Source organism: Castor canadensis, chromosome 5, assembly GCF_047511655.1.
Source record: "Castor canadensis chromosome 5, mCasCan1.hap1v2, whole genome shotgun sequence".
In the NCBI taxonomy this organism is placed as follows: Eukaryota; Metazoa; Chordata; class Mammalia; order Rodentia; family Castoridae; genus Castor; species Castor canadensis.
This window is the reverse complement of record NC_133390.1, coordinates 68,297,162-68,321,593: the sequence shown is the minus strand read 5'-3', so window position 1 is coordinate 68,321,593 and position 24,432 is coordinate 68,297,162. Positions and strand designations below refer to the sequence as shown.

The 24,432-nt window shown below is 43.3% G+C and overlaps 1 protein-coding gene across 1 annotated transcript in view; it reads left to right on the top strand.

Moving 5' to 3' along the window:
• Positions 1-23,370, top strand: part of Fstl1 (follistatin like 1) — a 51,420-nt gene extending 28,050 nt beyond the window's left edge. The window contains exons 3-11 of the mRNA XM_020162146.2: positions 5,820-5,924; positions 7,530-7,659; positions 8,490-8,522; positions 9,787-9,917; positions 13,758-13,876; positions 15,195-15,307; positions 15,635-15,745; positions 18,111-18,187; positions 20,762-23,370. Coding sequence (XP_020017735.1) covers positions 5,820-5,924; positions 7,530-7,659; positions 8,490-8,522; positions 9,787-9,917; positions 13,758-13,876; positions 15,195-15,307; positions 15,635-15,745; positions 18,111-18,187; positions 20,762-20,806 — 864 coding nt within the window. The 3' untranslated portion in view covers positions 20,807-23,370. The remainder of the gene's footprint in view (positions 1-5,819; positions 5,925-7,529; positions 7,660-8,489; positions 8,523-9,786; positions 9,918-13,757; positions 13,877-15,194; positions 15,308-15,634; positions 15,746-18,110; positions 18,188-20,761) is intronic.
• Positions 23,371-24,432: the final 1,062 nt, after the last annotated feature.

Below are 24,432 nucleotides of genomic sequence, written 5' to 3'. Positions count from 1 at the left end.
GCCAGGTGATGCTCCAGCTAGATTTCAAGGGCGCAAAGTAGTTTTGCTCATTTCCCTTGGCTTTCCCAGGCTTTGCTCTAGGATCTGGCTCCAGTAGAGCTGCCTGGGAGCAGTCAGCATTCCACCCTAGGCAACCCCTCAACATTACCACCTACCCTATTGCTCCCCAGTTCTGTGGATTCCTTTGTCCCCGTCTCTGTATGTCTCTGGGGGCCCCATGTTCCTGTGAAGTTTCCATGACTAATTCTGGCAAATCAAGGAGAGCCTTTCTCACATCAACAAAGCCACTCTGTCACAGAATAGTGGCAAGTGGAGCCAAAATTCCCCCTTGGCAAAGCAGGGTTGTTTAAAAAAAGAAAGAAGGGAAAAGAAAAAGAAAATTGGGAAGGAGGAAAAGAGTGAAGGGGATAGAGCTGACCCAATTCGTGTAAGTGAAGTGATGGTATATTAAACTGACAGTTTTATGGCTTGGCTTATAAACCTCTTCCCCTGCCAAAGCGTATGGTTCTTCCAGAAATGGTTTTACTTCAGAAGACTTGTTTCAAACATTCAAAGTGTGTTTTATGCTCAGACTTAATGCTGGTCAGCCCAAAGAGCCAGAGACACGATCACCTCTCCTGGTGATTTTGCATTTAACTCGCTTTTCCATTTACTTTTAAAGGCTCTGTTTTGCTTGCAAAAATAATTTCCATTTGCAAGACTTTGGATTCAAGATGACATCTTTCCTGCTTTGAATGCAAAGGGGCAGTGTAGTCTGTAGAAAGAGGCTGGAGTTAAACTCTGGAGACATAAGGCTTGAACCCAGCCCTGTGAGATCTTGTACCACTCACATATAACTGAGCCTCAACTGCATTGCCATCATAAGATCTTAAATCTGGAAGGGCCTTAAAGGTGACCCCTGCCTACCTAAGTAAAAGGTTTTTTGAGGGTCGAAACAATAGAAAAATTGCATATTCATAAAAATTCTGAGCAATTTATTATTTTTTTTGTATTACCACACAATGGCTGATGGTTACTCAGAAAAAGATTTTACCTCGTAAGAAAAAGTATTCCTGGCCATTGTTTTACAGTATGAGAACTGATGGTGAGGCCAAATCACAGACCCTGTTTGCAACACACATACTGAAAACAACAAGAAGGCAAGTAAGAAATGAAAGCATAAAGCTAGAATTTCTGACAGTTTTCCATTTGGAGGCAGATATGGTTGATTTTTGGTTTGGGAATGGAATGGTTTTGTATTTATTATGTTTTGATGCTGTTTTATGGGCTATTATTGGAGGGAGGGGGCTTTAAGACAAGTTCTTACTAGGTAGCCCAGGCTGGCAGCAAACTTTCGATCCTCTTGTCTCAGCCTTCTGAGTGCTGGGATTATAGATGTATGCCACCAGTCTTGGCTATTTTTGTTGGTTTTTAGTCAATATATATGGGTTTCATACTTTCAGAACACAGGCCCTAATCATACTCACAGGTACATTCAGACCTATGAGCCTGTTCAGATTTTTATATTAATGGACCTGCCTCTGCCTCATGCTCCTAGAGAACAGGCCTATGTCAATGTGGTTACCAATGCACAGGTGATGTTCTCATACCATCTTGGGACCTAATTCCTAAAGTCACTATGGTGATTAAACAATTCTATTTCATTTTCAAGAACTGCATTTTACCCTGTGCCTGCCCTTATAGATGTCTCGTCCTTCCACGGCTCCCTTGACCTTACTCCATAAGGAAATATGGAGGCTCTGAGGTCAGATTGGCCTGTATTTGATTCCTTACTTACCTCTCACTAGTTATGTTATCTCCATGTGTCACAGCTTTTCTGAATCTCAAATGCCTTCACATCTGTCACATGGGACTGAAAATGCAGAAACCTGCCCAGAGGTGGTAAGGACAGTGGTAGGTGCTATAGCTGACATTAGCCTGACACCTTAGGCCCTTGCCATCCCCAACTGGAGTGCTGCCTTAGACCTGCCAGGTCTCTCTCTTCCAGCCTCTCTCCATCCAGTGTCCTGCACTTTGAATCAGAATTTTAGTATTAGAAGGGACTGGATACAACTTAACAGTCCAAAGCACTACATTCATCATGTCACCTGCTCAATCTCAAACCTTCCAAGGGCTCCTCTGCCTATGGGACCCATGGAGAAGCCCTAGGGTCAGCTATTGGAACTCATCCTGCTCAGAGTCCCTGCTTTTCATCATCTGTGTCTTCCTCATTTCATCTCTCTCTCCTCCTTTCATCCCTCCACCTCTCTCTTTCTTTCCATGACCCTCACTCTCCTCACCATGCAGTCCTGGCTGACCCATGAGCACATTCATGTCAAGTTCATCTCCTTCTAAGGTGTTCTTTCCCACTCAGAATCAGTCATTTGACGGATGTGTAAGACCACCTACCACCTTAAGGAACTTTCTAGAAGTACTGGGAATGCACCTGACATTCTTGCTCCCAGAGAAGATGGGGCTTGGAGAAGAGCTTTCAATGACACAAAGACACCACCTTTGGAGAAAATTTCCTTCCTTTTTGATTTTGTTTTCTGCAGTAAACCATGCCTGAAATTGGGGAGGGTTTTGAGAGCGGCAGGTAAGACATTCCTTCCCTGGTTGACAAATCCTCCTGCCTATGCTGGTGGGGTATCTGCCCTATTCTCCCACTTCCTGCATCATTTCTCACTGGAAAGACAGAGCTGGGCAGAGCTGCAGCAGGGAAGACTGCACTTCTGCATTGCGGCTCTGGGCTGTGCGAGACAAAGAGAGAGATTGCCACCTATTGACAGATGTGTCACCTGCAAAGAGAATGGTTGTATAACTAGTGGCTCCCCAATCTGTTCTCTGCAAATAAGTCACCAGGGGTTATTAGCCCTTTGCTTCTTCCACCCCATCAGTCCTGCTCTCAATATTACCATTTCATGGTGAGTGAGGATGAGGAAGAATGGGGACGTAGCAGCCCAAGTTGGCAATAATAGCAGCTCAGTGGAAAAATGGAAAAATAAGTTGCCCACTGCAGTCATATCCTTTGTGTGGCAGGCACTGTTGCATGCAGTCATTTAGTCCTCACAACAACCCTCTCAGGATCAGCATCTATATTTTACACAAGAAGAAACTGAGGTTTAAACATTACCTTGCCCACAACCATGGCAAGTAAGAAACATGGGTGAATTCAAGTCTAAATGTCTAATGCCCTCAGCACTTTCTTCTTTATTATGTAGTTCAATTCACATCTCCATTGTAGTTTCCTTAAACTTAAGTCATCTGGATATGAAAATAAATATAAAAGGACTGTTTCCCTTTGGTTGGGTGGAATCCTGGCTCTGTCTCAAAGGTATAAGTTCCCTCATCTGTAAAATTGGGATGGTAATGATGTTGAACTTAGGGAGTTACTGCAGAGCATAAATAACCTAATATGTAATAGATTACTTAGCAGGAAGGCAAGTATCTATAAACAAGAACTTAGTTACCTTGGTCTAAAGATGTGAGTTTGAATCCAAGCTTCTCTCATTTTTAGCTTTGGAACCTTGAGCAAATTACTTGACCTTTCTGGTCTTCCAGTTCCTCTGTATAAAGTGGGACTAATAATAAAATACATGTTCTTGCAGGCTTATCCACGTACTAAGATGAGATCGTGTGTATAGAGCTCATCGTTTATCTCCTCTCACTGCAAATCTTAATTGTAATATTCAAATATTAGCTGTTATAAGTTAAGTAAAAGGTACCTTTCTGGAAATGGATTTTTGAGGATTATTTCTGAAAAATGACTTGGATTGAATTTAACCTAAAAGGAGTAGCTTTTATTTTTAATTATTTTTAAAGCATGCTCTCTAAAAAAAGCCGTAACAGAGAAAAGGAGGATCTGTAAATGCCACAGGCTGTTCTGCAGGCAGCCCTATAAGGTGGTCCTGTACGTCCCTCTTGTCGTGGTCAATTTGCTTTACAATTACGATGCGCTTCCAAATACATTTTCACAGGGCTGGGTTGTTATTTACTCCTATTTTACAGATAAGGAATCGTGAATTAAACGGATTTAGGAGCACACAGCTGGCTAGGGACGTTTTGTCGGTGTGTGCCTGTGGAGCTGCTACTCGTATGTCCTTGTGTGCAGGCATGTGTCCAAGCACCCTTTTGTGTGCGTTTGTGTGTGTGGAGCTCATGTGACACAGCCACAGGGTTAAAATGTCCCCCGGAGAGAGGGAAGGTTATCCTATCTGAAATTTTCTACGCTGATCAACATTAGCCTTTTTTTAGACTTTCCAGTGTTACTTTCCATTCCCAGGCAGAGTTCTCTTCTGCCTAGAGAATATGCTTGATTTTATCTGCACAACGTTTAGGAGACAACAGTCTCCAGTCCCCCTGCTTTCTGGGAATTACTTCCTCTCTTCTTCCCCGCCTGCCAGTTTTATTGAATTCTCCTTAGCAACATCCAAAAAAGAATTGGTTTAGCAACAGCATGGGAACCAATGAAATGTGAGCATGCAAATAACTTCTAGACCAATGGGAGCCCTGCATAGCTGGCAAGCCAGTGTATGGGAGAAAAGAATAACCTGGAGTTTGCAAAGCAGCCTCCAGGTGGCAGCAGACCGGCTGTATTAGACCGAAGGCCTCAACTCTCAAGCTCTACCTTGTTTGGTTTTTTGTTTGGTTTTTGGTTTTTTGTGGTTTTTTTTTTAACTTATTCTTGGATATTAAACATTACCAGGTATAAGAATTTTATTTTATAGCCTTGTGGATGTGAGTTGTCTGCTTGACATGTAGACATGGGCCTGGAGCATAGACTCTTTTGCCTTTGCTACAGTCACTCCCATGACCCTAGCATGGCTCCCGCCATCTTGGTTGGTTTGCCAGGGCCAATGCCAGCCCAGTGAGTTTAGGCACGGAGGCCTTTGGTGACTGTGCTTGCCCAACCAGTCAGGGAGAGAGGCTGGGGAAATTGCATTCTCCTTTTTTAATGCACCACTACTGGGAGGCTAAGTAATGGATGAGGTCAGGGTGTCCTTCTGCCACTAAGTGGGAGCTAAGGATGCCACCAAAGATGAGGGCTTGTCAATACCCATTTTCAGGTCTAGAATGAGACTGTTCCCTTCCCTGTCAGTTCTGCTGCGCATATCTGAACAGGAATCCTGACCAGCAAGTGGCTTAAGCTCTTTGAGTAGCTTGACCCTTGTAATCCTGAAGCCAGAGCTCACATGGATGGGGTCTGAATACTGAATGATAGCAAGTCCGTGTTTCATGATTTAGCCATACTTCTCCCACCTCCTGAGATGCTTTGAACACCTCGAAGTAAGGTTTTGGTCCTTGAAATGTTATATTTCTCTCCAGTGTTTTTATCCCTGCCTGGCTTAATCTTTTCTTCTTTGAAGAATCGTTAAGGTATGAAATCTTCAGAAAGTCTCATTTGATTCTCACACTTCTCCCTCTCCAGCTCCTGGGAGCTCTTGCTGTGCTTACATATGTTTTCTAAATGTCTCTTTCCTTAAGAATCATGTAGCTTCTTGAGGTCAAAGTCTGTCCTTTATATCCCCAGTCCTTAGTACAGTGTTGGCATATACTAGGTGCTTAATAAACAGTTTTTAAAAGAAAGGTAGCTGCAAAAAGGCACTATTGCTCTGGGAGAAGCAACCTAGGGACTCACAGGCACCTGAACCTGGGGCAGAGCAGTGACTGGGAGTATGGTACTGGCTATTTGGGATGAACTTTAGCTGATGAAAACCCTTTGACACCGTCAGCTGTGACTCCAGACCAAAGTCCAAGCCGGAAGGATCATCAGCACCACAGGATCATCCCATGATGGATTCACCTCAGTGACACGGCCTCCTTTTTGATTTGTATTTTAGGAAGAACTAAGGAGCAAATCCAAGATCTGTGCCAATGTATTTTGTGGAGCCGGCCGAGAATGTGCAGTAACAGAGAAGGGAGAGCCTACCTGTCTCTGCATTGAGGTAGGTCCTGATGTCTGGAGCCAGAGGACAGTGGTAATGGCAGTACCAGTGTTTCGTTGTGTTTATAAAAGTACACCTTGTCTATCTCAAAGATGTGGAGCCTTTTTCCCCTGGGATTAAAAAATCAGATGCTTGATTTTTAGATGCAGGGATTTTTTTCTTTTATAAAAATTATTTGCCTGGGGATGTAGCTCAGAAGGAGAGCAGTTGCCTCACGTGACCAAGGCCCTGGGTTGGATCCCCAGCACTGGGGGGACTGAGCGGGGAGAAAGAAAGGAAAAAAATAGCTGTATAAGATTTTTAATTAAAAAAATAACAATGGCATGGTCTGGGAATGTAGCTCAATGGTGACGTGCTGGCTTCAATCCTCAGTACCACAAAAAGAAAAATTAACAATTGCTTTACGTAAGTCAAATAGTATAGATACTTGTACAGACATAAAATTAATAATCTTTTCCCTTAACCTTCCAATCTTCTCTTTCTTGTTTGGCCCTTTTATTGATATGAGCTGAACTTGCTTCCCCTTTCTTCTTTTCCTCCTTTAAAAACTATAAAAGACTAAAGAAACTGATCTTGGCACTTAAAATAACCAAAGTCTAATCTAGTTGCCAAATGAACTTTATTCCATATTCTTTTCCATAATGATTTCCTGTAGTCTTTCACCACAACCCCCAGCCTTGTAATAGGGGTTGTGAAATTAGAAGGAAAGCAAAATGGCTCCCAAATGCTATACAAAGCAAGAAATCCTTAGAAGTTAGGCTCTGAAAGAACTGGAGTGTGTGCACGTGCGTACGTGTGTGTACACATGAGTCTCTACATTCCTGGCTCTCAGCTCTGGCTGTTTTGTGTCATGCTATGTTGGAATTTTATGGGATCTTAGCTCATCCAAAGACATTGATTGACTCTTTCCAAAGTAACAAAGATCCAAATCCCTGGCTTCTAATGAAATGCCCTTTCTGCTAATTTAATATATTGAAGGATGTGTCTTAGGCCATTTGTGCTGCCATAATACAATACCCGAGCTGGATAGTTTACAAATAATACAAATGTAATTCTCATAGTTTTGGAGGCTGAGAAGTGAAAGATCAAGGCACAAGTAGGTTTGCTGTCTGACCAGGGCCTGATCTCTACTTCCAAGATGGCACCTTGAACACTGGATTCTTACATGGCAAAAGGCCAAGTGCTGTGTAAAACCTCCTCTAGAAAGGTCTTCATTCCATTCACTAGGAAGGAGCCCTCATGACCTATTCACCTTCTAAAAGTCTCATTTCTTATTAATACTATTGCATTGAGAGATTACGTCTCAATGTGAATTTTGGAGGGGATACAAACATTTAAGCCATAGTAGGGTTTCTTTACTGAATAGATGACCCTGGACCAGGATGGAGAGAGGGCCACAGGGAACTGGGAGGCAATGGAGTGTGAGACAGAGTTGCTGATAGCCAGAGCTGAGGTTCCCTGTGCCCTGGTGGCATTCAGGCTCCATATCTGCTAATGGCGAGTCCTCTCATAAAATGGCTGTGTGTGTGTGTGTGTGTGTGTGTGTGTACAAGTGTGCGTTGGTACCCATAGCTGCACAAACATCCTCCCATGGGTCTCTTTCAGCAATGCAAACCTCACAAGAGACCGGTGTGTGGCAGTAACGGTAAGACCTACCTCAACCACTGTGAGCTTCATCGAGATGCGTGCCTCACTGGATCCAAAATCCAGGTGGATTATGATGGGCACTGCAAAGGTAAGGTGTGCTGTTGCCACTGCATGGCAGCTGCAGCCCTGGGGAGACAGGAAACAGCAGCATGGTCTAGCCAACTTTATGACCTTTCCACCATGATCACAGCCACCAAGAACAGTGGAGGCCACCCAAATGGTAGAGATTCATTCTCATAGCATTCAGGAGCCTGCTGTATTTTCCCTGCATGCCCAGGTTTTTGCCCTGGCTTTCCTGCATCAGATCCCCCAGGGGCTTCCAGAGTTGTCTACAGATGGAGAGGTAGATAAGGTGACCACATCAAGAAAGTCCTTTAATAAATTTCATACCTTTTAAGAAAGTAGATGAATTTCTCTGTTCCCATGCTTTTTTTCCCAGGACCTCTCAGTCCCGGTAGTATTATGTTTCCGTTATTTTGCACTCAAGCCACTGTCATTAGAGTAAGAGAGAAGGAATCCCAAGCGTGCTGCTAATTAGCCCCTAGCCCTCTGCCAAGCCATAACCCTGCTCAGCCCCTCTCAGCCTTGATCTTCCCTAGAGAAACCAAAACCATTTCCCAGGTGTAGGTCTCCACTCCATTCCCTGTCCAGAATGATTCTCCATATGAAATCTCTAAATCCCAGGGAGTCCTTGACCCGACAGGAGGAAGTATGAGTCCATGCTTCCAATTCAGGTCCCCAAAATGTCAAACAAAGCAGGAAAGAGATTTCCCATCCTTGGGCCCTGGAAGAAGGAAAGGAAAAAAGGATTTAAGACAAAAGTGATAAGAAGTTTACAATCAGCCTCCTTTGCATGGAGCAGAAACTTTTTTTTTTTTAATTCACTTGCATTTTTCATTTCTTCCCTTTATCTTGCAGAGAAGAAATCTGTAAGTCCGTCTGCTAGCCCAGGTGAGTGCCTGTTTTTTTCTGCAGTGTGTGTGTGTTAGGTGGGAAATTCTTGTGGTAGAAATCTTGCATTCTATAATCCCTGCCAAGCTCACAAGATCTTCTGAGGGTCAGAATTTACAACAAGAACTGGTCACTCCTCAATTTGGCTCAAAACAAACTACAAAACTTTATTTATTGGTGCTTGCCAGTTAAAGCAGGTGGTTGGTTCTGAATGATGGCTATTTTCCTTTTTTTCTGAGTAGTGACTGTGTTGTAAGGACAGGAAACCCACTGAGTCTGTCCTTAAGCTCCTGTAAGACTTGCTCATGTCACAGACCCAGCAGAATCAGAAGGCTCAGCTCTTTTTGAAAGAGGACAATTGGAAATGCCAGTAAGACTTCTGTGGTTTTCTATGAATATGAGTTTAAATTTCATCACAATTTATAGTCACAAACTCTTTTAGCAGATACTTTCCTCAGATCATCACAATAACCTTGTGAGGTGAATCTCACTGTAATTGCCCTTCCAAATGAGGAAACTGAGGTTCAGAACATTTAGTGAGTTCCCCCAGATCACATAGCATGGGAGGGCCATATTCATTGCCCTGGTTCCATGTCCTGTTCCCATCCCAACATATGTTGTCTTCCAGGAATTAGTTTCTGCCAAGGCTTTCTGTACTCTGCTTCTCCACCCACCCAAATCTCATTCCCACCTGCTGCTTCCACACATGGCTTGCAACAGCTGTCCAGAGCAGGGCTGTGACATGGCCTTTCCTTGGCCTTGTTTTCTGTTGCTTATAATAAAGATAATGCAAGTGTTGTAAAACTTTAAATGGAAGAATGTGTGCTAGAGAGTTTTTTTAAAAGTTTAGTTTCTCCCAGTTAGCATGAAAGCAGGACAATCAGAACTCAAGCAGCCTAAAGAGTTGCATTACTTCAGCTCATTGTGGAACCCAGGGAGCTGCGCTGGTAATTGATAGTTTTTCCCTTGACTTCCTCAAGTTAATGAAGATGTCCTATATTTTTCTGTTCCTCTTTTCCCCTCACCTAAGCAACAAAGACTCTCTGTTTCAATATTCTTTTTATAAATGTTTTAGAGACACAAGCTTGACCACTGGGTTAGGCCCTTCCCAGTTGTGATAATCCTGCTCCCACAGGTGCTGTGAAGATTGAATGGGATGATGCATGTGAAACTGTGGCACTGAGCCCCCAGAAACGTGGTGGGTGCTAGATGACACAGGGTGCTCCTCTTGCCAGACAGCTGACACCCCTCCCCTTCTCTACAGTTGTTTGCTATCAGGCCAACCGTGATGAGCTCCGGCGTCGCATCATCCAGTGGCTGGAAGCCGAGATCATTCCAGACGGCTGGTTCTCTAAAGGCAGCAACTACAGTGAGATCCTAGACAAGTATTTTAAGGTAATCCAAGTTAGTGTCAAGACACTCAGTCCCAGAGAAAGGGATGCCTCTTTCTCCCATTGCCTTACCTAGAGAAAATGCACAGTTGCTTACAATTTGACCATCCTTGGACTGGATTTCAGGGATCCATAGGTTATTCAGGACCCAGACACCACTCTTGCCCATAATATTTAGTTGAAAAGTTCTAATTAGGACTAAGAGAGATGCTGCTCTTAAAAGGGAAAATGAGGGAGGAAAATAGTATTGGGCAATAGGTGTGGCCACCAGGCATAGAGATTGGTCAGAGAGCTTGAGAGTTGTTAGAAAAAGCAATTCAGGGTGCTCTCCATCCAGCTTACTGACAAGAACAGACACACACACACACACACACACACACACTCACACTCACATTCCAATATGCCAGACACACACGTTCAAGAGCCCACATTCCCACAGGAGCACTTTCACATAGATCTGTAGGTCAGATTCTGACTTAGAGTCTTGCTCCCAGAGCATTTGTCCCACGGCCTAACGAGCCAGGATTTGGGAGCAGCTGCAGACACCTGAGTGACTTCTTGGCAGCCTCGAGGCTGGCCACCCAGCCTCCAGTCTGGTCTGTGGCTTCTTCTGTCTCACTGGCATTATGGACCCTAGATCCGCAGAAATCTTGGGTTGGGTTAAAATGGGCATTTGATCATTTAAGACTACTCTCGTGTTAATTTTTTTAAATTGAAGTTTCTCTCTCTGGGTTCCCAGGGTTTTTGTTTTTTAGTTTTGTTCATTTGTTTGTTTTTTGGCAGTACTGCGGTTTGAACTCAGGACTTGCTAGGTAGTACTCTACCACTTGAACCATACCTCTAGCCTTTTTTTTGCTTTTAGTTGTTTTTCAAATAGGGTCTCGTGCTTTTTGCCCCAGGCTGGTCTCAGACTATGATCCTCTTACCTACACCTCCCATGTAGGTGGGATGATAGGTGTACACCAACATACTTGACTTGTTTGTTGAAATCAGGTCTAACTTCTTGTCTAGCTGGTCTTAAACTTCAGTCCTCCTGATTGTTGCCTCCTGAGTAGCTGGAATTACAGGGATGAGCCACTGTGCCTAGCCCTGGATTCCCAGTTTTTGAGGTCACACTGGACGAGAAACACAGCCCTTGTCACTCTGCCCTGTGTCTTAACCACTCCCATGTGACAGAGCCCTTGTGTCAGCAGTGGCTCCTCTTCTCCGGGAAAAACACATTACTTTGCTGGGCAGGAGAGGTATACAGGAGCAAAAAGTAACTTAAAGAAAATGATTTTTTTTTTTCCAATGCTGAGTGGGTGATGTTTGCAGAGCCTGTTGTAAGCAGTGACTTTGCCCTATGATTACAGCATGGACCTATGGGGCCCAGGACATGCCTTCCAAGAGGCCATTTGGGACCTTGTAACCATTTTCAGTGGCCCTTTGGTGGCACCCTGCCTCGGGCATCTCCAACACCTGCTATTAAATTTGATTGCCACGTACCCGGGCTACACTGCCCCTCTCACATCTCCACATCCTCTTGCAGTAACACTCTTGCAGGCTCCCAGCAGAAAACCACACAGACCCTTGGGAAAATGGCTTTGCTCGAGGGTATCTCCCAGCTCAAGAAACTTGATCATGGTGATGAACACGACATTCTCCTTCCTAGACGCTGGCAGTGTCTTCCAGAAAGAAACTGGGGTTTTCCCTGTTTTTTGGTTTTTTTTTTTTTTTAGTGGTACTGGGATTTGAACTCAGGGTCTCATGCTTTCTAGGCAGGTGCTCTACCACTTGAGCCACTCTAGCTTCCCTGACTTCTTGATGATGCTTAGAGGCCTGTGAGGCACTCTTCTAGGGGAGATTTCCTCCCTTACTAAAGCTGACTGTTGGTGAGCAGTCCACCATCTCAGACTGTTTCTGAGCCAGTGAATTGCTCTCCGGCCCAGCTGGGGTTCCTTATACCAGAAGTCAGAAAGCAAATCTAGTCAGCATTTGGATAAGGCCTAAATCTGCCTTTTACCTCCCCACTCATTCAGTCACAATTTCTTAGGTGAACCCGTAACAGTGAAGAAGGTCAGACCCTGGTAGGAAGAGCTTTGCTTGCCTATGTCATATACGTTTGTGACTCCAGGTAGTGGCTGGAACTGAAATGAGTGTCTTACTCCTGGTGTCACACACCTCATTACCTGAGCAGTTGCGTGTGAGTGAGCGCCTGGCTCACTACATCTCCGCTCAATACTATTCAGTCTTACAACGAGCCTTAAGCATGCATCCTGAAATATTCATCTTTCTGCCTTTCCACAACCCTGCAGTCACATAGAAGAAAAGTGTTGTCTCAAATATAGAGCTGGGAAATGCAGGCATCCATAGGTCCTAGGCCCTTGTAACTGGTTGGCTGAGTAGAGGCAGGGTGAATCATGTCTGATCTTAGTCCAAGATTGAGACCCCACAGACATTTCAAGCTGTTTCTGGGGCACATACCAGACTTTGTATGGGATAAGGCTGCAGACAGACTGGAATGTCCCTTGAGCTTCATGCCCACTGGCAGTACTGAAGTTTGAACTCAGGGCCTTGTGCTAGCCAGGGGCTGTACCATTTGAACCATGCCTCTAATCCAGCACTGCCTTTTGAGTGTTGACTCAAAAACTATAGTAGACTATAGGTGGCAGGTTCAGAGTGACCACTTGGTCTCTTGGATAGTGAGTTTGTTGCCAATATGGGACTGTTCCTTTCCCTATACTCACTGTCATCAGACCCAGATGATACTGGGCTTACTGAGTATTGTTCCTGTCTACTCAACACATGCAACACTTGAACTCAAAAAAGTCCTTTGCTTCTAAGAATGCCCCCTACCCAAGTTTATTTAGTTTCTTTTCCTTAATTAATCAAGAACTCACAAAGTGAAGTATAGAGAAGTTTCTTCAGGGCGAATGTACAATAAATAGAGAAGACCTGAGACTTGTTCCTGGGAATCAGGACAAGAAAGGTGAATAGATGCTAAGCAAAGTCCTAATAGTTGTTTTACATATACACTTGTCCTTGTGTGTGCTATGGAAAGATTTACAACCTTGGAGTGGCACATGGAAGTCATGAAAGGAGAGTTGATACCTACATTTTCCCTTCTACCTGGAAACCTGGACAGGCTTTTCTTCCACATTCTGTGCACCATCTGAGGAGCCACCTTGAAAGTAATATAGGATGCTGCTCATTTCCCAAGGTAGCAGTGTGAAGTGGCCAAGGGTGGGGGAACATCATTGGAATGAGTTAGGAGAACAGCAGCATCCAACTTGCAGTTTGATTAGAGTCCTGAAACCCATACCTTCCTCCTCCCGCAACAAGGGCCTGGTTATTTTGAATGGCCCCAGATAGCTGAGGTATTGGTGTAGCATCTTGCCATTGAGGGAATAATGCCTGAACTCACTTCATTCACTCTTGCCTTCTGTTCCTGAAGGACAGCCTGATCAGAGTAGTCTGCAGTCCTGTGCACACATCAGCATTTGGGGTCAGTTTGAGAACATGGTGCAGTGGCTGTTGTGAGCCCAAGTGTGAAGCTGAGATTGTCTGCAGAGCAGTGTCAGGACAGGGCTATCGGGTGTTCTTAAGCACCTTGGGCTTCTGGGGCAGTTCTGGGCTCTGTCCAGGCTGATCTACCTAGCAGGGTATGGATCGAAAGGCCCCTGTGGCTTCTGTCCAGGCACTTTTACATGTCATCTTGAGGCACCAGTTCCTTTTCTGGGTACCCAGTGATTTGAGCCATTGTTGCTATAGCTCCTTGATGCTGGGTTGGAATATATCAAGCACGAGATGAAGTAAGGAGTCAATGATGGGACTTCCCTGACAGATCTTTTTATGCCCTTTCTAGAACTTTGATAATGGTGACTCTCGCCTGGACTCCAGCGAATTCCTGAAATTTGTGGAGCAGAATGAAACTGCCATCAACATCACCACCTATGCAGACCAGGAGAACAACAAGCTGCTCAGGTAAGGAGCGGGAGTTCAGGTGTTGGTCCAGCAGGAAAGGCTTCCTGTGAAAGGGGACTTGCATGCCTTCCCACTTCCTAAAAAGTCACTAGTACCACTGAGAACTAAAAAGAAAAACAGGAATCCTGTCCTCTTCTAGCCTATGAATATTATATACTGATATATTGAGCCACACTGATATCTGATCAAATAGTTACTGTATTAGGCCAGAACTCACAAAGAAAAAGGAATGTAATTTTCAAATAAATTATCAAGGTCACATCACAGCAAAGTTATTTCTAAGAGGTATGGGTGATGTTATATTGGTTAATTATCTGAAGGAATTACATTAATATATTATCTACCCATAGATCTAAAATACCTTCATTTCTGATTTTTAAGATAGCCAGTGCTGTTTCATGTAGATTGACCTAATTGTTAGAAAGATAATGACCTTCTCCTTTTGGTATTATCCTAGAATAAATATTAATAAAAATTAACTCCTAAGAAACTTGTGTGGTTTCAGAATATCAGTAAGAACTGAAAATAGGAAAAAATACCTCTCTTGTCTAAAAGAAGTACAGAACACAGCTTCTAGAAGGATTCTTCCTAATAACAGCCCATGAGCTTAACGTATAAGATCTGCAAATTCTTCATCTTATCATATCTTGAAATTAGATAATGCTTTACTGTTTGAATGGTTGACCATCATAAAATCCCAGGAAAGGAAGACATTTTGGCTTCCCTTTAAAGGTGAGAAAATGGGTTTAGAAAGATTGAAGAACTAGCTCAAAACCATTTGGGTAATAAGTGATTGAGCCAGGACTCAAATCCTAGCCAATTCAGGAAGTGAAGAACCTGAGGTTCTATAAAACTTTCCTGTAAGATCTCTTTCTAGAATGGTAATTCTTGCTTGAATTTCATATTCTTTCAAATCCCATATTCGTGTCATCTGTCATATCTTCTGTTTTGATTTTTCTGGTTCAATTGGCTTGACAGTCACACTATGGGGAAAGATAATTGCTAGTAAAAGTGTGAGGGTAGTGAAAACATTTGTCAATGAAGGTGGACAAAGCCATTGATAAAACTTTAGTTATTTGGGGAGGTTACACTTGAACAGCTTGGGTGATCTAACATCACCCAAGCTAAAGGTTAGATGCTTACAGGAGTCAGAATGAATAATGGTTGTCATGGGTCAGTGTAGAGGGAATGTTTATCAATGAAGAGTCATCTTCTTGGCCTCTTGAGGCCCCAGATGTATGTGAGCCTGATGCTTACTTCCTTTCTTGGGAGGGAAGCTGGGGTGTTTCTCACATGTGTCTCCTATGTTTTGTTTCAGAGGACTCTGTGTTGATGCCCTTATTGAACTGTCTGATGAAAATGCTGACTGGAAACTCAGCTTCCAAGAGTTCCTCAAGTGCCTCAATCCATCTTTCAACCCTCCTGAAAAGAGTATGCCTAACCTAGAACTTGAGAGTTGTTGGGGATGGAGGCATTTTTGGGGCGGTCAAGATAAGAGAGGACTGTGGAGCTCTCCAGAGGTAGCTGAGAAAAATCCCTTTGTGCATTCTAGACTGGGCCCTGGCCCATCATCTGCATGGTGAGGTTAATGTCCCAAAGCCTTTATGTTGATGGGGGCACTTACTCAGACATGGTGCCTCTGAAGGGCAGGCCTTGGCCTGGCCTAGGTAAAGGGGCAGGTATGTAAACTGTACCAAAGACACCCTACCCTGTTCCACCCTCACCATCAAACTGCTGCCCCTATTTCCGGTTCAACAGAGTGTGCCCTGGAGGATGAAACATACGCAGATGGAGCCGAGACCGAGGTGGACTGTAACCGCTGTGTCTGTGCCTGTGGAAACTGGGTCTGCACAGCCATGACCTGTGATGGTGAGCTATGCCTCAGGCCAAAAGAGGGAGCAGTGTTGGGAATGAACTGAGAGAAGTTAGCATGGAGATAATGGGAAAGAGAGCAGTGGCTGGAAGAAATCTTTTTAAAAATAAGAAAATGAAGTTGAGATAGTTGGGACATGGGCAGGATGGTGAGATTCAGGTGTCAGAGAGAGTTTGGGGGACAGGGTAAAGGTTAAAGGTCCCTTCAAGGCCCTGGGCTGCAGTGATGCCACAGATAATAGGGACACACATTGAAGCTAAGTCCAAACAAAGAACTAGAGACTGGAGGCAAGGCAGAGAAGGGCATTGAAGCAAGATCTGGAATAGAGTCTCACTGGATTTGAGAAGAAAGGTCAGTTGCAACCAAAGTTATACCTGATGGGGGTAAACCTGAAGTTATATTTTAAGAAGTTAACTGAGGCAAGAAAAAGAGGGCTGATGCCTAGAATTATATTCAGGAAGATCAAGTAAGACAGTGATTAGAAGGTAGAAATTAAGGCTACTGGGAGAGAGTCTAGACAAGGAGCCCAGAGATCATCAACAGTATTAACAGAAGCCAGTACTATCCATGGGATCATTAGCCCACCACTGCTCAGAACCAAGTCTACTTCAGCAAACCAGGGCAGGAGGCCAACCTAAGTCTAAGGATAGGTGGAAGAGCTGAAAGAAAGCTACTTAGAGACAAGAAACTTCTAGAAGTTACTAGCAGTCAAGACCAATCCAGATCACAGTAGCTACTGAAGGCATCAAATAACATCTTAAAATAGTGGCCCAGCCTGCCTCAACCAGGAGGCTTTCTGTGCCTGTCTTTCCCAGACTCCCTTCCATACATCAGTTGCTCTTGTTCTGGTAGCCCTTCATTCCAAAATGTAGAAGTCAGTGTGCAGCTGGTTGACAGAACCATAAGTATGATTATCTAAATAATAAGCCCATCTCATGCATCGAATAAAATACAAATTATCACCCCATGGGACATTATCCATTTCCATAGCCACACACTTCCTTCCCAGGAAGACCCAGAGCTCTGTGTGAGTATAAAGAGCAATTCAGAGAGTGGTCCCTCAGAGGCCTCAGCATGTCTTAATATGTAGGCCATGGGTATAGGAGGAGGTTATATGGGTGGTATGCTGAGGCATTTTCTGGCTAGCAGCTGAAAGCTAGCAGTCAGGTCTTAGATCAAAAATGCTAACTGGACACCACTGCTCATGCTGGTAATCCTAGATACTGAGGAGGCAGAGATCAGGTGGATCATTGTTCAAGGCCAGCCTGGACAAAAAGTTAGCAAGACTTCATCTCAATCAGTAAAAGTTGGGTGTGGTGGTGTACACCTGTCATCCCAGCTACAAGAGAAGTAGAAGTAGAAAGATTGCAGTCCAGGCCAGCCAGACATAAATGCTAGACCCTATTCAAAAAATATCTAAAGTGTTAGATATAAAGTGTGAGGCTAAAGTGGTAAAGCACCTACATAGCAAGCATGAGGCCCTGAGTTCAATCCCAATGGGACAAACAAGCAGAGCATGGAAATAATGGAGCCAGAAGCAGCCAGGGTAAAGGGAAACTGCTGTGAGGGGCAGATGGATGCCATATGTCCAGTATTTACTAATGGGAAATTTGTGTTTGATAACCAGAGATTCCTGGGCACCACCCCAATCCAAATGAATTAGAATCTGCAAAAAGAACAGCTTGGGAAAATGTGTCCTTTTTGTTTGTTTGTTTGTCACTATGCAAGTTTGGAAAACATTGTAAGATGCAGTGATTATCAGCCCTGGCCATACAGAATCACCTAGAGAGCCTTACAAAACAAACTGTGGTACCCACATCAAGTAAATCACAATCTCTGAAGGTGAAAGCTAGATGGTTTTGAAATCTTATTTATTTATTCATTTATATATTTATCTTGAAGTGTTAAGACTGAAGCTGATGCTTGCACATGCTAAGCAAGCACTCTACCACTGAGCTGCACCCGGAGTCAGCAATTATGCTTTTAAATGTCTTCCAGGACATTTTGCGGGTGGTGGGTGAATGGTTGAGAATGGTGATGCCAGAAGAATTTCCTGAGTTAGGACCATTCTCATAGCTTTTCTGCTAAGTACCAGCCCATGGTATGGATATGCTGAGACATTAAAGGAGACACTAGGAACTGAGGCCAAAGAAGGGCTGGAATCGATAGCTTGCTTGCTGTGTGTTACTTTGGAGGTGTCAGTTGCTCACGGTGCTTCATACCTTCACACTCAGAGAAGTGTGGGTGATTCACCTCCACAGTTGCATGGGAGATGAACTGAGAACCTGAAGGCAGATCACGATAGATCCATCACCTGGTTACCACAGCCACCTGTGCTCTGAACTTCGGTTTTTCTTACAGGAAAGAATCAGAAAGAAGCCCAGACCCAGACAGAGGAGGAGATGACTAGCTATGTCCAGGAGCTCCAAAAGCACCAGGTGAGTGGCAGCTCTCGTGCTGGCTCAGGTAATGCTGCTGCCACCAGGTCTTTATACCACTCAGACTTTGTCCAAGAGACCAAAGAGACATACTTTGTCTAACACAGTAGATCCCAAATGATGTCAAACCCTGATGTAGACAGTTCTCTGATGGAGTCCTCCAACAGCGCAGGAGGCCTCAGCAGACATAGGTTATACCTTGGTGAATGGTTGTCTAAGTAAGAATCAGCCAGGTAGTGATATGCAAGTAAGCTGTTAGAGTTCCTATTGTCACCAGTGTGCAGTGCCTAGACCCAAAGACTTCTCCCTTGAGAGCAGGGTCTATAACTACTTGTCCTTGTACCCTCATATCCAGTCCAGGGCCTGGCACATAGTTGCCACTCAATGAGAATGAAATGAATGGAACTGGACCATAGCAGAAAAATTTAAGTTAATGCTCATGTGGGTAGAGAGTAGCCTATGACTGACAAAGATTCTCCTTTCTGGAGACTAAGAAGATAATAAATAAGAATTCTGTTCAGGCTCATTGTCATTAAGGTAAGGATCTCCTTGAGGAATGGGTTCTTAGCAGAATGGTGGTCCCCTGACAGGGTGTAGAAGTGTAGGATCTGACCCTGTCTTTTCACTGGCTTATCATGTAGTCTTAATGAGATATTGTGCCTTACATTTCCTGTTTATAGACCAGTAATAGTTCTGATGTAAAAGCTTTTAAGGTCTATAAGGATCGAAAGAGCTACTAAACTACTGAGATGAAATATTTGACACAGTCAAGAGAACTATTAATAGTAATCACTTACACTGATTAGACAGGCATGCTACCACTTGAGCCATGACCCCAGGATCACTTATATTTATCGGTTGTTCTTTCTGTGCAGTTTGTCATTATTGTCACCCATAGAATTCTTACGTCAGTGGTTTAAGCAGAAGCAGAAGCTTCTAGTCTTTTGCTTTTCCCTATTTCACCAGACTTAAATGTCCAAATGCGCTCAGCCCCATAAAAGGAGAAATTAAAACAACTTCATAAATTCCTTTCATCTAGGGTAAAGAGGTTACATGGAGTGATAGACAGTGGGGAGTGAATTCTAGCAGCTAACATTTTAAGTCTCTCTGTCTCGTGGGGTTCCCTCAGTGTCTAAGGGCAAGAAGTCAGACAATAAAGTGTGATTTCACTTCTATGACATGTCCAGAATAGGCAAAACCATGGAGTCAGAAAGTAGATTCGTGGTTGCCAGGGGCAGATGGAAAGGAGAATGAGGAGTGACTTCTAGTTTGTATGGTATAAAATGTTTTAGAATTAGATAGTGGGGATAGTTGACACCTTATGAAAATACTAAAACCACTGAATTGCATACTTTATTGGGGTGAGTTTTGTGGTACATTAATTAAAATTCAATTTGAAAAAATTAAATAGGAAACCCTACTGACAACAATGACTGATATCCAGCAGATGTGACTGGATCCCCAACCCCCAGCTGCCTTGCCCCAAATGTTTGGTGATCCTGGCTGGAATGCATTCTTACTACCAGCACCACCATTTCTGCCTCAGGGTTTTCTTTGGCTTTGGAAGTCCACGTGGCCCACATATGCTAGTGGACAGAGTCAGGAATTATTTCCTGGTGCAGCCCTCAGACAGTGGGAGGTTTTATAGAGATACCCCAGCTCCTTCACATCCTGGGCACAATGACTCTGTTCCTTGAGCTTCCCGGCAAAATTAAGTTCCACATGCCTACCGTGGTACCTGAAAACATGCTCTTTATTGCTTCTTTCCTGGACAAATTTCTCTAATCCTTTTCTGCTGCTTCCTGGGATTGTCTCCCGATAAACTATCTCTACTTGAGTCCTTGCCTCAGTGTCTAACCTTTACTCCATGTTTACCTTTTGAGGAACTGCCAGACTGTTTCCCAAAGTGACTGCACCATCGTACATCTTCACCAACACCACTCCATTTTCTTCCCATCCTTGCCAACATTTGTTATTTTTTTTTAATCTTAGCTGTTCTAGTGGGTATGAAGTGGCACCTCATTGGGTTTTCATGACTAGTGATGTGGAGCATCTTCATATGTCCTCATGGGCCATTTGTATACCTTCTCTGGAGGAATGGGCCAGCACTATTGTAAGAGCTGGTACTTCATTACCCTCATGTGGAAGTTGAAGACATTGAGGCATAGAAGGTTTTGCAATATGTCCAAGGTCACCAAGAAAGTAGCAAAGTCAAATTCAAGTTCAGTAGTTCTGTTCCTAGAACCTGTTGCTCTTAACACTTCTCTGGATTCAGAACATCTTATAGCACTTCCCTTTTCTTTATCCTTAAAATGGGGATAGTAATATCTCATCTGCTTGTTTCATAGGAGTTCAGATGAGGTCAGCTGGTAATTCAGTCCCTATCTGACCATGTCATAAATAGGACATGCTGCAAGTTGTTCAGCATCCAAGGAGGAGCCGGACAAGTAAATAAGTTAATATTCAGCATAAGCATGTATCCATCAATACTATATAAAGCCTGGAGAACTAGATAATTGCCAACAACTTTTAAAAATATTTCCATGATAATTATTTTTCTCTTACATCTCAAAGGAAACAGCTGAAAAGACCAAGAGGGTGAGCACCAAAGAGATCTAAGAAGAGGCAAGTAAGCACAGTGTCTGGAGCCTGACACCTTCTCTTCCACTTCAGTGTCAAGTCCAGTACATGAGTGTCTGCTACAATTGCCAGATCACAAATATTTGCTTGTATAGCAATGAATTTTATTTTGTTTATTTGTTTTGCAATAAAGGAAATGGGGGTGGCTGGTTAGGAGGGGAGGGTCATAACCTTGTTTCTAGGATTGCTTTAAGAGAAACTGTAAACAGTGCCCTGGGGCTGGAGGCAAGTAGGGACCCTGCATCCAGGTGGGCAGACCCAGATCTGCAACCTTTCTGAGACCACAGCATTCAGTGCCAGAGGGGACTGAGCAGACTCAGTCTCAGTCTTGAGAGGTGGGGATGCTCAGTGGAGAAGGCATGCCGCTTCTGGCCCTTGCCATTGCCTCTGACAGACCTCCCGCATCTCTGCTTCTCCTCTTGGTCCTAACCATCATCTCTAGATACACAGCCATCCTGTTAGTTACTATGTCCCTCAGACTTGGATGGAGTTTCTGGGAGGGTGTGCCCAAATGATGCAGATATTTACTTGTATACTTCCAGCCCCTTAGAGACCTAACCAAATTTTTAAAATAATTTTTACCAAAGGTGCTATTTCTCTGTAACACTTTTTTTTTGCAAGTTGACTTCATTCTGCAATTATCACTATATTATTGTTGTTGTTTTATAATATTTTCTTGTCTAGCTATTAAGCTTTTGTAATTATTTTTTCACTAGTCTTACCATTTCAGAAGTGGAAGGAGTTTGGGGTTCTTATTAGTGCAGGGACCTCTACAAGCCAGACACCCCCTAGACCCTGCCACATTCTAGACTAGTTGTAGCCCAAGGTTGGCACCCCCCCCCCCCCCGGCTTCCAGCAGGTCAACTATGTGCCAAGAGGGACAGGGCCTGACTCAGACAGAAGCCAGAGGAAGAAGCCTCCTCATAGAAGTCTCAAGATTCCAAAGGGTGGAGGCTTAGGATATCCCAGCCTACCAACATGCTTATTGGTCAATCACCAACTATCAGAATGTCTTTGACCCTGTCTTCTCCTATTTCTGGGCCTCAGTTTCCTCAGTGAGCCAATAGGAATCCATTAACCTTTGATTTGATGAATTGTAAATGTTGTGACTGTGATCATTGGTCCAGAGGGAGACAGGTTCTTAGAATTTTTCTGCATCTACTTAAGATAAGCAAAACCTTATTGTTTTAACAAGAAGAATTCAACAGTCAAAACCAAGACGACCAAGTTTGATCTCATTGTGTATGGCCCCTGTGGGTATTGTACTAGGATGTGAGACCTTCCTGGGAAAGCTTGCCCAGGAAGAATGGGAAGAAGAAACACCCACTTTCTCTTCGTCTGTTCAATCTCTTGTTGGAGTTCCTTTTAGAGATAGGGACAAAAGAAGGTTTTAGATTCAATAGTAAAAAGTAAAGATTTAATCAAAAAAAACTGAGCCTTGGGAAAAAATTGGTTTTTTGCACTCAGTCCTATGTCTTTTGGCCTCTGTTATTAAACCTCCTCCTTACCATGTTTCACTTGTATTTAGCATAACAAAAGTCAAAAACTTGAATATCTCACTTGTAAAAATCAGATTACAGACCCTCAGCAGGAAATTATTTAGCTTGTACTGCACAGACAACTGTGAAAAACTTGTGCCGGAAATGGAATTCCTTCTGAATGGTTTCTCTTTTTCTCATTTATAAGGAAAAAAATTCTACTTTGCTTAGGATTCCAAGCTTTTACTTATCATCCCATTAAAAAACCCTTTGAGCCCCACTTGTGCAGTCTGAAATGCAGCTCCCTGTCCAAGTGCCTTGGAGAACTCACAGAACCATGCCTTAATCAAAAGAAGTTTTGCTGGTTCTTGGACCCAATGGGAGAGGGCAGGAATGCCAATTTGTTTAAAGCAAGAAGCTACATTGTCTCTTCACTAGTCATACTTAGAGCAGTGGTTACCATCCAAGACTCTTCCCTATTCTGCAACACTAAATTCTCCAAAAGCAGGGCCACATTCCTCTTGAGTCTGCTACTTCTGTGCAAATAGGGCAGCTGTTGTCTGCACCAGAGAATCACGTGATCTGAGAACCATTCATGGAAAGCTGCTAATAGCCTAGTTTGGGGAGTCTTGCACAGAGCTTTGCATAAAGCAAACAGGCAGGATTAAATCAGGTTTGGTGCCTTCAGCCCACTAAAAGCATGTAGGGCATAGATTGCAAGCTTCCTGGGCTTTCTCCGTGTATGTGTGTGGTTTTATAAACATTGCAGTGTCTGTTAGATCCAGTGACCATGGAAACCCTCATGCCATGACTCTGGACTCTATCACTGTTTGGGGAAAGAAGAGCTCTTTCATGTTAATAAGCCCATGTAAACCAGTCTGAATGTCTTCCCTTTACACCTATGATTTAAATAGTCAAACTTTAGGGAACAATTTGAACAGGTTTCTGTTGCCAATGTGTTTGTGAAAATGTATTTGTATTTAGTATGCCTCCATATTGCATTTAACTTGTTTTTGTAATTCCTGATTTTTGTTACTATTGATAAATAAAGAAAATAAAATCATAGTTTCATTGGCTTCCTTTCCCCAATTAATGCCAAATAAAGTCATGAGCACATTAACCATTTACCTCATAATAGTGGGTTTAAGTTTCAGGAACCTTAAATGTGGCTGGAGAGTTTCTCCTAAAGAAATCTTGGGGAGCTGGAGGGAAAATTTACTGGGGTCAGTAGGACCAGTTTTTTTGAAAGGATCATAGATGGTGGGTCTGGGGAGGGGGTGGTGAGAAGTCTGAGAGTATCATGGTCCATTCAGGCTGCTATAACAAAATAGCTTAGACAGGATTGTTTATAAACTACTTATTACTCACAGTCTGGAGGCTGGAAAGTCTAAAGTCAAGGCACCAGCAGATTTGGTATCTGGTGAGGGCTTGCTTTCTGCTTCAGAGATGGTCCTCACATGGCAGAAGGGATGAACAAGCTCCCTTGGGCCTTTTTAATAAGAACCTAATCCCATTTATGATGGTGGGGTTCTCATGACCTAATTATCTTCCAAACTCCCTACCTCAATCTTTTTGCATTGCATATTAGATTTCAACTTATGAATTTGGGGGATGGGATGGGGGAGACAAACATTCAAACCGTAGCAAGTAGCATTCCTATATTGGGTAGAGGTTAAACTAAAATGACTCTGAAAGACACCATGGGTCTATGAGACTGAAATGGCAACCAATGAGGCTGACTACAAGTAAACCTATGTGAGAAACCAATAAACTTGGTGAGGTGACTCGGGGAATGTGAAATCATTGCCAAAAGTGAGTTGGAAAACCTTAATGACTTTACCTTGATACACATATCTCATTGGGATAAACATTTCTAAGTAGACTGAATACTTGTTGGTTAAGACTCTGTTCTGCTCCATCTTGGAGACATAAGCAATACTTGCTTCCCAATTTTCCATTTTTATAGATAATGCACTCCCCAATTCCACTAATTCTGTCTTCTACAAAGGTACATTATAGTTGGTAAGGCTTAAGCTTTCTTAAGTTCAGTCATATATGTAGAAGTCTTGCTTCACTAAAGTTATAGCCAAATCACCTTGTTTAGATTTGATAATCAAGTATTAAAAG